The 13,261-nt window shown below is 41.6% G+C and overlaps 1 protein-coding gene across 2 annotated transcripts in view; it reads right to left on the bottom strand.

Annotated features, from left to right (window-relative positions):
- CFAP47 (cilia and flagella associated protein 47) overlaps window positions 1-13,261 on the bottom strand; it is an 816,247-nt gene that overhangs the window by 679,428 nt on the left and 123,558 nt on the right. For both annotated transcript variants that reach the window (XM_077296700.1, XM_077296701.1), the window contains exons 12-16: window positions 10,173-10,325; window positions 9,406-9,592; window positions 4,294-4,390; window positions 3,773-3,989; window positions 799-1,043 (exon numbers count right to left, since the gene is read on the bottom strand). In XM_077296700.1, coding sequence (XP_077152815.1) covers window positions 799-1,043; window positions 3,773-3,989; window positions 4,294-4,390; window positions 9,406-9,592; window positions 10,173-10,325 — 899 coding nt within the window. The remainder of the gene's footprint in view (window positions 1-798; window positions 1,044-3,772; window positions 3,990-4,293; window positions 4,391-9,405; window positions 9,593-10,172; window positions 10,326-13,261) is intronic.

Below are 13,261 nucleotides of genomic sequence, written 5' to 3' on the forward strand. Positions count from 1 at the left end.
TTGCGCTTCATTGCAAAATGGGTGAATACGTATGCACATGCCAACATTTTAGTTATTTGATCCCATAAATTTAATTTATGCTTAAATTTTCTCACATCACCAACTTAGACCATTTAGTGCTGATGCATCACACACAAATCGGATTGCAAAACTATTTAAACACAGATTGCAATGTAACAAAATAGGTAAAAAGCCAAGGAGCGGTGAATATTTTCACAAGACACTGTATATCCCAGAATTTGATTATCTATTGTCTTAAAAGTGATTGTGGATCTTTCCCCCACCTGTGCTACCCTACAGTATGCATCCATTTTACTTGTCACTTTCCGCATGTGTGCTCATAGATAACTACCGAGTAGTGGTGCTTCCACTTGCAATTTACATATCTAGATGCTCACTTTAAATTATATATTCTCAAGCTATATGTGGAAATGTTCTTTTTAGGCTGAATTTTATATTAGTGTTTATTTCTCTTAGCATTATTTGTAGTAAAGGATATTAAAAATGCACAATTTTAAGACTAGGAATGTAAAAGTAGCAATCTCTGCATTATTTCTTCTGTCCGTATCCGTATGTGTAAATTTCTGCGAGCTACAGAACAAAACACTATATAGTGATGAAAAGACAACAATGATAAATTATGGAATATAAGTACAACTGTGAATAAGAAGATCGGAATTCATTACTGGAGCTTAAATACAGTAGGTCGCTGTCAGAGTCAGCTCAGACATAGATTTACATCCTTTTTCCATTATGAAAACTATCATTTGTGAAAAGTAACAATCTGTCGTTCTTTACCTCTCGCAGGACGTATTGAAAAAGCAATTCCCTTTTCGGTTATGATTGGCTTCCAGCTAAATTCAGCGGCATGATTCCTGCGATTATACAATCTTATGGACGATCTAAATCCTGTCTCAGCTAAGAAGTCGTTGTTGGGCTTCAGAACCAGCTCGTGAGAAGACAGCTCAAGGGCAATGGGAACTGCTTTCGCAGTTACTAAGATATGTCCGATGTGCTTGTTATTCACGGAGTAGGAAATTGACCTGCAAGTCATAATCAGAGCAGTATGTTTTATTCTGTCTTTTTGGCTTTACAAGGATAGTAATAATATAAGAACAGTCAGCATTATGGTTGGAATACATAAAACATGCTCGTGGGTTTAATGTCTTATCGTTCTGGGAAACAGCCAGTTCACATACAATATATCACTATTATTTGGGCTGTATTTGTTCTTAGTTAGAGACTTGGGGTCACAGAGCATTGCATCTGGAGACCATGCTAGCCCATAAAGGTGGCTGATGAAAGTATACGTATAAAGACCCCTTCTATTAATAATGAGGATATACTGTAAAGTCCTGGTGATGTCTGTAGTACTAAATAAAATGCTGACAGTAACCAAAAGGTTATTCCCAGAGGTGCAATAGCCATTTATGATGTTAACTGCTTGTCGGACAAGTAAATGAAAAATATCTACAGTAATTGTGAAGCTAAAACTTACAGTAAGTATGTTAGGCACATAGGGATATATGTCATTGTTGTTAAATGGATACATTAGAATTGTAATATACCTAAAGTATGATGTAATGGCTAATACAATAATAACATTGGGGATAAAAGGATAAGAAATGAGACCAGATTGAACCTTCCTTATTTGTTTGGTGCCTTACGTCTAAGTTTGAGTAGATAACTATATATTTTTTTAAAAATAATCAATAAAAGTTAATTTTTATGGTACTTTTTTGGGCGGTGAACAATTATTGAGAGCAGAAGACCCAGCAATCTTCGTCACTGTTGTTACTGATTTTGTAAGGTCGGTGAAGGCACGCACTATCATGAAAGCTAAGAGGTCACTTTCTGTTCCACTTAGTCCCTAAGATGTCAAAGCACTGTTCCTTCGTAATTCAGGCTTTTGGATCTGACAAAGCAATTATGTTAGTAGACCGGTGTGAGCAGTGAAGGTGCCAGCCGCTGGCACAGGCCGGTGACTCATAATGGGAGCTTGTCAGGAGCTTTAGGGTTGCCACAGAAATTACATTGTTGGTTAGGATAGTAAAAAAAACAAGTTCAAATATTGAATTATGAATCTTTATGAAAATGAAACTATGAGTGCTGTGAGCATGGTCTGATTCCAGGAAAGTGCATTGATTCCTCATGAAAGGCCACCTCAAGAACTTAAATGGGTTGTCCACTACTCAGACAATCCCTTTGTAAAAACTACATTCCACAATGTAACTCACAAACATCGAAAGGAAGTGAGAGCGCAGGAGCCCATTAGCGACTGTTGATTGGCTGCAGGGTTCACGTGACATAACAATGCTACACGAGCAATGACAGACTCGGTGCCGACATTGCTAGAATTGTGCCGGTATGGGAGGTGAGTATAAGATGTTTTTGCATTACATTGAGCAATGAAGTACTTAAGAAGGTGTTATCCAAGCAATGGGCAACCTGTTTAATTGATGTCCATTTTACGTTACTCAATGAGCTGTACTGCAAAAACATCAGTCAAGCCCAAGGCGGTAGTGCTAGGTGGAAAATAAAATGGGGGATTGGGCAGAAGTTTGGAATAGTTTCACCTTCGATACACTTCCACCTTCATTTAGATAAAGATTCAAACTTGATTTTCTCTTTTCTTAGGGATAGCATATATTTGCAACGATGACAGTATTTTGGACTTTCCTTTTACTACGCTACTCCAGAATGAAACTTGGTTTTCCGAAAGCTCAAGAAAGGTTCCCATTAGGCCTCAATTTGAAAATCGGGTGTACAAAGTCTATTTAGAACCTCAGGAGCATAGCTCCACTAGAACAGCAGGCATTATATGGTCTCTAACAACAGAAATCAAGTCACTATGTACAACAGAAAGTACAGTGCACTTAGACTTCCACTCACCACCTGGCTGCACCACCGATCATTAGGGTTTGAAAGCTGTATTTGGAGATAACCTTTATCACTGACTACCAGCTAATAGATGTTTATTGTATCAGTAAGCATCAAGAACTCCAAGTTATTATAGTGGTCTGGATAATTAATATGGGTAGGTTTTACGTTTTCTTGTTATTTGTATGTAATGTTATGTATTTTAAGGAAAATAAAACATTTTTTTTTTAGGGTGGGAACGTTTTATTTTCTATTGCTATTTTTTTTGCAGCTGATTTATATAATGTGTCCAGAAAAGGCTCCACTATGTTGGCAGATAGCCAGAGATCATGTGATTGCTAGGTCCTACAGAAACATTGACAATGCTTCTGCACACCACATAGAGCTCATTGAGTATTATGTAGCTAGCGGCAAAATGGAGGACAGAAGAGGTAATAAACTGCTTCTGTCTTCTCCCCAGGGTCCCCGGCTGACAGATGGGCCCAGCACCTGCTCCTGCTAGATTGTAGGAGCAAGGGCTTTAACATCACACCGTCAATTTACAATAGCGTGGGTTTAGAACTCAGGACAAGCGCTGTGAATCTATGATGCTTCGACTTTATCAAGTTAAAATGCAGCTCACTTATTTTCCAAATCTTTTGGAATATGAGTTTCTTGCTGGTACCATTTTCATATTATTGTTCAGCATTCTGTTTCTGCTTTGACGGTAAATCCAGATTGTTTCAGATTAACTACACCAGTTCTGCTAATGTACATCAACTCACCAAGCATGATATGATGTCTGAGCAATTTCACTTCCAATTTAAATGTGGCTCTTTGAAACAGGGATCTGACAGGCTTAACATAATGGAATACTATGTATATTTAAGAATAAATATATATTTGCCCTTACTTCTTAAATTTCCCCAGCGCATTTGTCTCAAAGACAACTGGGATCTCCGTCTTTGACATTGGTGGCACAACATGAGAAAGTGGGCTGGTTTGCTGCAGCTCTTCGCAATCAATCTCCACTTGAACCCAGATGTACGTGGGAAGACTGTTTATGATATTCATTTCTTTAACTGATGTGGAGCGAATGCAGACTTCACCAAAGTCTATTGTAGTAGGACCTGTAAGAGTTAAAATAAAAGTGCAAGAAAATGTTAAAAACTTCAAAAAGACAAATTTAATTAAATTCTGATAAGCTCTGCTGCATTTTTATTTAAGTGTCTGGGAAAAAATAAATAAGCTACCTGCCGAACTAGTTCAAGCCATTCATATATTAATTTTCAGAGATGTCGGCTTCCTTGCACATTTATATATTTATCTCTAGCATTAATTATATAGTTGAACATCTTAAGTTTGAATACAGTCTGAAAAGAACAATTATTGTTTAGGGCCTTTTGCATACATATTTCATGTGTTATGTCTTACCGATAAGTATGCGGTGAAGTTGCTGAGGTGTCAGAACAAGACTGCAGTCTTCCTTCTCCGTTGAAGTGCGGGGCATTGCATTAAGACCTTCATTAATCTATGGGAAAATGTCAGAATGCATAGTGATAAAAAATATTGTTGTATCCTGGTCAGAGCATCATGAACATTGAATACACCAAAGCCTGTACACACAGTATGTGCTACAGAAGCGGACATATTATTGCCACACCGGGGCCCAGGAGGTAAATGGGTTGACTATCAACTTCAAATCAGCAAGCAGATCCTCTCACAGACACAAAGATATCAGGAGTGCTGAAGTAAGAAGAGGCAGCTCACAATGCCATCTACCTTCTCTATCTGATCTATTAATGGAGATAGCAGGGGTTCTGAGGTAAGAAGAGGCTGCTCACACTGCTGTCCACCCTGTTTATCTGACCTAATACTGGAGATACCAGGAGTGGTGAGATAAGAAAAGTGGCTACTCACACTGCTGTCCACTCTGTCTATCAGATTTATTACTAAAGATATCATGGTTTCTGAGGAAAGAAGAGGCTGCTCACATAGTTGTTCATCCTTCCAACCTGTCTGTCTGACCTAATACTGGAGATACCAGGGGTGCTGAGGTAAGAAAAGGCTATTCACACTGTTGTCCACTCTATCTGATCTAATATTGGAGATACCAGTGGTTCCGATGTAAGAAAAGGCTACTCACACTGCTGTCCACCCTATCTGTCTGATCTAATACTGGAGATACCATGGGTGCACTGCTGCTGTAAGAAGAGGCTGCTCACACTGCTGTCCACTTTCTCTATCTGATCTATAACTAGAGATACCAGGAGTGCTGAGGAAAGAAGAGGCTGTTCACATTGTTGTCCAACCTTCCCACAAAGGTAATGAAAAATACCAAACATACAAATATACGCACACATACAACAGAGGAATGCAGCAAGGAGTGGAGAATTGGGTTAAACCAAAGTAGGAGAAGAAAGAGAATTATCACACACTCAAAACCTAGAAATAGTCACAGATAAATCCACCAACTGCCTTCTCTAATAATAACCAAAAACAACCTCCAGCCATGCAGCAAAAGCTACTGTGACAATGAGTGCTAGCTAGGGCCCAGTTTATATAGCAGATGAGAGTGGCTAACGGTGCACAGCTGAAAGCTTTAATGCTCCAGGAGCTCTCAACTGAGCAGATTAACTACTGCACTGCTAAGAGAAATTTACACCGATTAATAAGAAAGTGCTTATAATCAGTGCAGAAGTAGAAGAAATCAGACGCTGTGGTCTTCTGGCTCCTCTCTGTCACACTAAACCCGTGACATGGTCTATCTGACCTAATACTTGAGATACAGGGTTTCTGCTGTCCACACTGTTTATCTGATCTATCTCTCTATATCACGCCTTACCACTTGGGCACTTGATCCCATCATATCCCACCTCACCACTACAATAATTCCAGCTCAAACACATATGTTCTACCTATTGTTAACTTCTAGCACCTTCTTTCTGTTTATAAACATGCCACAATCACACCTGGAGAAATCATACCTCAACTCAACATTTATGTCCAACTATTTTCCCATATCGCTGCTCCCATTTACCTACAAACTCCTTGAACAGCATGTCCATGCTGAATTTTCCTTTTACCTCTCATCTAACTCACTCTTTGACAAGCTACAATCCGGCTTCCATCCCCACCACTCCAAAACTGCCCTGACCAAAAACTACTCACTTACCGCCAAAGCTAACAAGCAAATCTCTATACTCCTCCTCCAAGACCTGTCCTCTGCCTTTAAAAACAGTCAACTATTCTGTCCTACTACAGATCCCCTCTTCCCTTGGAGTCAAAGATCTTGCCCTATCCTGGATCTCCTCACATCTTTTTAACCGCATATTTAGCATCTCCCATTCACATACTACCTTCTTATCTCACCTATTCTCTTTGTAGTGTCCCTCAAGGCTCTATCTTGGAACCCCTATTCTCTCCGCTGCCTCAGAGTAACCATCAACTCTGCTCTGTCTTTCAAACTACACATCCAAGCTCTTACCACTTCTTGTCACCTCCAACTTAAAAATATTTCCAAAATCTGTCCTTTCCTCAACCCCGAATATATTAAAATGTTAGTGCATGACCAGATCATTTCCCTTTCTCAACTCCTGTGATACCCTTCTCTGTGGTCTCCCTGCTAACAGCCTCTCCAGTCTGTCCCTAACTCTGCTGCCCGATCACCACCAGAGCTTCTGCAATCCCCCAACCCCTGCCCAGTGGTCAGCACTCATAGCAAGTGAGCATTTCTGCTACACACAGAGGATACGATCTGATCATCGCCTGTGTGTAGCAGAGGTGATCGGGTTATCGCAGCTTCTAATCTCCCATGGAGATTATTGAAACAAGAGAAAAGTAAAAAAAATGTTTTTAAAAATATAGAAAAGATTTTTAAAAAGTTTAAATCAGCCCCTATTCGCCGCATTCAAAATAAAACAATAAAAAATACACATATTTGGCATCACTGCATTCAGAATTTCCTGATCTATCAAGAATTAAAAAGAATTAATCCGATCGGTAAACAGAGTAGCAGAAAAAAAGTCAAAACGCCAGAATTACTTTTTTTGGTCACCACAACATTGCATTAAAATGCAATAACGGGCGATCAAAATATTGTATCCATACCAAAATGGTATCATAAAAACATCAGCTCAGCGCATCAAAAATAAGTCCTCATCCAGCCCCAGATCATGAAAAATAGAGACGCTACGGGTTTTGGAACATGACGCAATTTTTTTTTTTTTTACAAATTTTGGATTATTTTTTCATCACTTAAACAGAAAAAAACCCATACATATTTGGTATCTACGATCTCATACTGAACTTGAGAATCATAGTGGCAGGTCAGTTTTAGCATTTGATGAACATGCTAAAAAAAAAAAATCCAAAAAACAGTTGTGGAATTGCACTTTTTTTGCAATTTCACCGCACTTGGAATTTTTTTCTCATTTTCCAGTACATGATATGGTAAAACCAATGGTGAAATTCAAAAGTACAACTTGTCTCACAAAAAAACAAGCCCACCTATGGCCATATTGATGGAAAAATAAAAAAAAGTTATGGCTCTGGGAAGAAGGGGAGCGAAAAACAGAAATGCAAAAACAAAAAAGGTCTGCGGCGTGAAGGGGTTAAGCTAAGATACATTTTGTCCTCTGGCGGAGGACCAAAATATAGTTGGTGTCTGTTGTGGCACATTGGCTGACATGTTTAAATCATTACTAGAGATGGGAGAACCCGAACAGTAAAGTTGTGGGTCCGTACCGAACACCTACTGTTCGGGCATGGACTTCACCAGGAAGTCCGTGCTACTGTTCGGGTTTGACTCCCCCCAAACATCGGTTGTTTCTTGAGCTGTCATGCACATGACAGTGCGGCAAACACTGCCTCTGATTGGCGGTAAAATCATTTCCGCTGGTCAGACAGCCACGGTTCCCACACTGTTATCGGAGGTAAAAAGTTTACCTCCAGTTACTGGCGTTGGCTAATGGGACTATTGCTCCCATCAGCCTACTCCTGCTGCCGTTAATAACAGCGAGAGCTGGCGGTGGCTGATGGGAGTTTTAATCAGTCGCCTGTGCTCTAAATAATTTTAAAACAAAATCGGTGTGGGTTCCCCTGTATTTTTAATAATCAGCCAGGCATAACTGACAGCTGCAGAGTGCAATCCTCAGCTGTCAGCTTTAGCAAGGTTAGTTATCAAGAATAGAAAGGTCCAACACAGTTTTTTTTAATTCACCAGAGTTCACCAGGAGAGATTTCTCCCAGTGAACTCTCTGAGCTCAGCGCTGCACCGTGAGACTTTTTCTGACTGTGTTAGCGGTGATCTCACCGAGGTTACAACAGTTCAGGTACCCGGCTGGGAATGTAGCCTCAGTGACTGGCGGTAACCTCAATGATGTCATCGCTGATCACTGAGGCTGAGCTCGCAGCAGCTCATTCCTCAGTGGTTCTCAGCCTGGACGGTCACATTTTGGCACCGTCCTGGTTGAAAAATGGTTATCCCCAGACATGGATTACGGTGTGGGACAGAACACAGACAGGTGAGGGATATCGTTTTTTTTTTATTTTTGTTTTATTAAAAGAGATGAAGGCTTCAATGGAATAGGTGTTAGGTGAGTAAAACTGCGTTTGGTATTTTTAAATAAAAAAGGAAAATAATAATAATCATAATAATAATAATAATAGATGTGCCTTTTCTGGGCAGCTGCTGGCTGCAATTTTTAGGCTGGGGGTGCCAATATCCTTACCAGCCTGAGAATACCAGCCCCCAGTTGTCTGGTTTAGCTTGGCTGTTTGTCAAAAATGGGGGAGACCCAATGCCGTTTTTTTAATTATTTATTTAATTAACTTTACAAAACGGCATGTGGGCCTCTCTATTCTTGATAACCAACCTTGCTAAAGCTGACAGCTGAGGGTTGCTGCCCACAGCTGTCAGTTTTGCCTAGAAGATTATCAAAAATACAGGGTAACCGACAATGGCTATTTTTTATAAATTATTTATTTAGAGCGCAGGTGCCAGCTGATGAATACTCCCATTAGCTGACGCCAGTGACCGGAGGGAAACTTTGACAGAACATGACAATGTGGCAAGCACTGGATGTGCGGGCCCCCCATTCAAGTGAATGGGGTCCGGTTTCGGTTCTGGGTACTGTTCTGGTACCCGAACCCAAACTTTTTTAACTGTTTGGCCAAAACCGAACATCCAGGGGTCTACCCATCTCTAATCAATACTACTAAAATCTATGAGACAGATGTTTCAATATCTACCATAACAGATATTTCAATATCTTCCATAAACCTTATGGAAGAGATAAAAAGCACATGTGCAATCAATTTGGTGCAAAAAAGAACTGGGCAATGCTACTCTCGAAGTAGTGGGAGTCCCAGCATTCATACCACATGATCAGCATTTGTATCATGTGTGAGGTCCAGGAACACCCCTTCAATATCCCAAAAGAAGCAAGCAGCTGTGGTTTGTGTGTGACAGTTTAATTTGTAGAAGTGTTAGACAAAATAGATTAACTTGGATGGACAGTAACCTTTAGACTGTAAGACACTTACCTCTCGTGTTATAGATCTAGACTCTCCAGTAGCAAGTTGCCGAGTGGTCAGCATGCGACCTTTACTAGGAGCTGATTTAGTTTGCTGCTGTTCATTAAAGTACTTAGAAAGTGGAGTACAAGGAGACTGAAGTCCGGCTGCTGGGGTAATGCCAATGTCTACATCATTATTCACTTCTTCAAATGCCCTAGAAAGAACAGAGACTAATAACTAACAATGGAAGCTGCTTCTGTTGTGGACAGAAAGTGACGCTTTCTTCTCCAAAATAATTCAAATACATTATTTTACCAAGAATCTAGGGAATCTGACAGCTGATACATGCTGCCCAATCCACAGGTAGCTTGTATCAGATTTGCAGCATTTCAGAGAAAAAGATACTTTAAAAACCGGCCTGTTTGACTAATCTCCAGTGCGGCTCAGTTGAGATAAGACATCCAAAAAATGCCTAAGTTTGTCATGATTCAGCGGGTAGTAAGTGATCAATGACCTTTCTTGTCCCTGGGCCCATATGACTTTAAGGGTATCCAGGTTGTAACAATATTTTGTGTTTGCTTGTTTTATTAACACCATAATACAATTATATACACATTACAATATTTTATATCTGAAGCTGAACTTCAATGTGTGCAAGAATAAGTGCACTTGTTAACACTCCTACCTGCTAGGTGTCTTTTTCATGTAGATGGAACAACAGGAGGTATTAAATATCACATATGCTGCTATAAACACGGGACAAAGTTACCGACAACTTTTCATTCACATCATACCTATCATTCTCTGCTTTGAGACGATTTTCTCTTCTGTTCTTTATATAATTGGTATAATAGTTCCTGTGAGTTTGTTTTAACTTTTCCTCATCTTCTGTATATGCATAATCTGGATCCACATAATTATACCTCTCAGTTTTGGTAAAAATAGTCCTAATGTGCATAAAAATTGAACCTGTTAGTTACTTCTTGCCTAATAACAATAGCAATAATAGTATTAGTCTATGTGTCTGAAAATATCCCAAATATAATGTTTGTGAAAAATAACATCTCAGTATTCTTGTAGTTTGCCTAATGCAATCTAAAAGACTGACAGAGTTTTCAGAGGAGGTCAAAAATGGCAAGATTGTCAAGGGAAATCTGCGGCAGGAAAACCTCCTTTTCTGGATGGGTGGGGGGGGGATGTTGTAGCAAAAACTGAGTGGAAACTTTTAGATGTTCTGCTCTGTTTGTGCTTCCAAAACTCTGCAAAAAGACTTCATGTGGACAAACGAGCAGAAACTGAGTAAAACCTGTCAAAGTCCTATTCCAAATCTCAAAACTCAAGCTTAAGGGTATGTGCCCAAGACCAGGGATTTCTGCAGTTTTGATGCTGCAAATGTATTCAGCGCCAAAACTGCAGCGGCCAGATGTTACAGCATAGTGGAAGGACCACTGATCAATCCATCACCCACAAATGTAAGGAACATGGACAATTGCAAACCTACCAAGCCATGGCCGATCACCTAAACTGACAACTAGTGTTGAGCATTCCGATGCTGCAAGTATCGGGTATCGGCCGATACTTGCTGTATCGGAATTCCGATACCGGGATTCCGATACTCTTGTGGTATCGGGTATCGGGTATCGGAACAACATTAATGTTAAAATGTGTAAAATAGAGAATTAAAATAAAAAATATCGCTATACTCACCTGTCCGACGCAGCCGGGACCTCAGCGCAGGAACCGGCAGCGTTGTTTGTTTAAAATTCCCGCTTTTACATGGTTACGCGAAGTCCCGGCTTGTGATTGGTCAGGGCGGCCATGTTGCCGGGCCGCGGACCAATCACAGCAAGCCGTGACGAAAATACGTCACGGCTTGCTGTGATTGGTCCGCGTCCCGGCAACATGGCCGCCATTAACCAATCACAAGCCGTGACGTCACGGGAGGCTGGAAACGCGCTCATTTTAAAAAGGGCGCGTGTCCAGCCTCCCGTGACGTCACGGCTTGTGATTGGTTGCGTCGCGGTCAACCAATCACAAGCCGGGAGGCTGGACACGCGCCCATTTCAAAATGAGCGCGTCCAGCCTCCCGGCTTGTGATTGGTTGATCGCGGCGCAACCAATCACAAGCCGTGACGTCACGGGAGGCTGGACACGCGCCCATTTCAAAATGAGCGCGTCCAGCCTCCCGGCTTGTGATTGGTTGATCGCGGCGCAACCAATCACAAGCCGTGACGTCACGGGAGGCTGGACACGCGCCCATTTCAAAATGAGCGCGTCCAGCCTCCCGGCTTGTGATTGGTTGATCGCGGCGCAACCAATCACAAGCCGTGACGTCACGGGAGGCTGGACACGCGCCCATTTCAAAATGAGCGCGTCCAGCCTCCCGGCTTGTGATTGGTTGATCGCGGCGCAACCAATCACAAGCCGTGACGTCACGGGAGGCTGGACACGCGCCCATTTCAAAATGAGCGCGTCCAGCCTCCCGGCTTGTGATTGGTTGATCGCGGCGCAACCAATCACAAGCCGTGACGTCACGGGAGGCTGGACACGCGCCCATTTTAAAATGAGCGCGTGTCCAGCCTCCCGTGACGTCCCGGCTTGTGATTGGTCAGGGCGGCCATATTGCCGGGACGCGGACCAATCACAGCAAGCCGTGACGTAATTTCGTCACGGCTTGCTGTGATTGGTCCGCGTCCCGGCAACATGGCCGACCTGACCAATCACAAGCCGGGAATTCACGTAACCAAGTAATAGCGCGATTTTTAAACAAACAACGCTGCCGGTTCCCTCGCTGAAGTCCCGGCTGCGTCGGACAGGTGAGTATAGCGATATTTTTTATTTTAATTCTTTCTTTTACACATTTATATGGTTCCCAGGGCCTGAAGGAGAGTTTCCTCTCCTTCAGACCCTGGGAACCATCAGGGATACCGTCCGATACATGAGTCCCATTGACTTGTATTGGTATCGGGTATCGGTATCGGATTGGATTCCGATACTGTGACGGTATCGGCCGATACTTTCCGATACCGATACTTTCAAGTATCGGACGGTATCGCTCAACACTACTGACAACCCAAGTAATGAGCGCACAAATTACAGAAGCAGCCAAGATGCCCATGGTCACTCTGGAGAAGATGCAGAGATCCACAGCTCAGGTGAGAGAATCTGTCCACTTGACAACTATTAGTATTTTACTCCAAACATGTTGATGGCAGCATCATGCTGTGTGGATGCTTTTCTTCAACAGGGACAGGGAAGCTGATCAGACTTGATGGGAAACAGGGAAAACAGGCTTACTTTACATCCCTCGCATCTTCCTTATCCTACAACCCCGAACAGCTATTCAACACTTTTAACTCCCTCCTCCACCCACCATTGCCCCCTCTGACTTCTCTAATCTCTATATAAACCTATAAGAGAAGGCACCACACATTGATAATATGAAAACCACTGTATTAGTATCAAAGAAAAAACCATAAATGGTCATAAAAAAAGCCTAAAATAGGCAGCAGGTAAGAGACAACAAACACAGAAAAAAAGGGTAGACACCTGGCAAAAGATCATAACAATGTATATGGAGCGCCCCCAGGAGGGACCCCTGGACCCCTGGACGAAGCAACTTCTTGCGAAACGCGCGTTGGGTGTGGTGGACTCCTGGTTATTGCTCCATTGTTTGGTAAATATGTGCTGGTGTGTTACATAATATGCCAGATAAGTGTTTGTATAGCCAATTATAGTTTTTTGGATACTTTTTATATGTGGATTTACATGGCATGTTAGCCTTTTACATTGAGACCACATATTGAATCCTTATGTAATACTTTATTAGATCTCTTTGTTAGACAGCTATGCTATACTTAACCTTTTTTTCAAAATGTTTTTA

Source organism: Ranitomeya variabilis, chromosome 3, assembly GCF_051348905.1.
Source record: "Ranitomeya variabilis isolate aRanVar5 chromosome 3, aRanVar5.hap1, whole genome shotgun sequence".
Lineage (NCBI taxonomy): Eukaryota > Metazoa > Chordata > Amphibia > Anura > Dendrobatidae > Ranitomeya > Ranitomeya variabilis.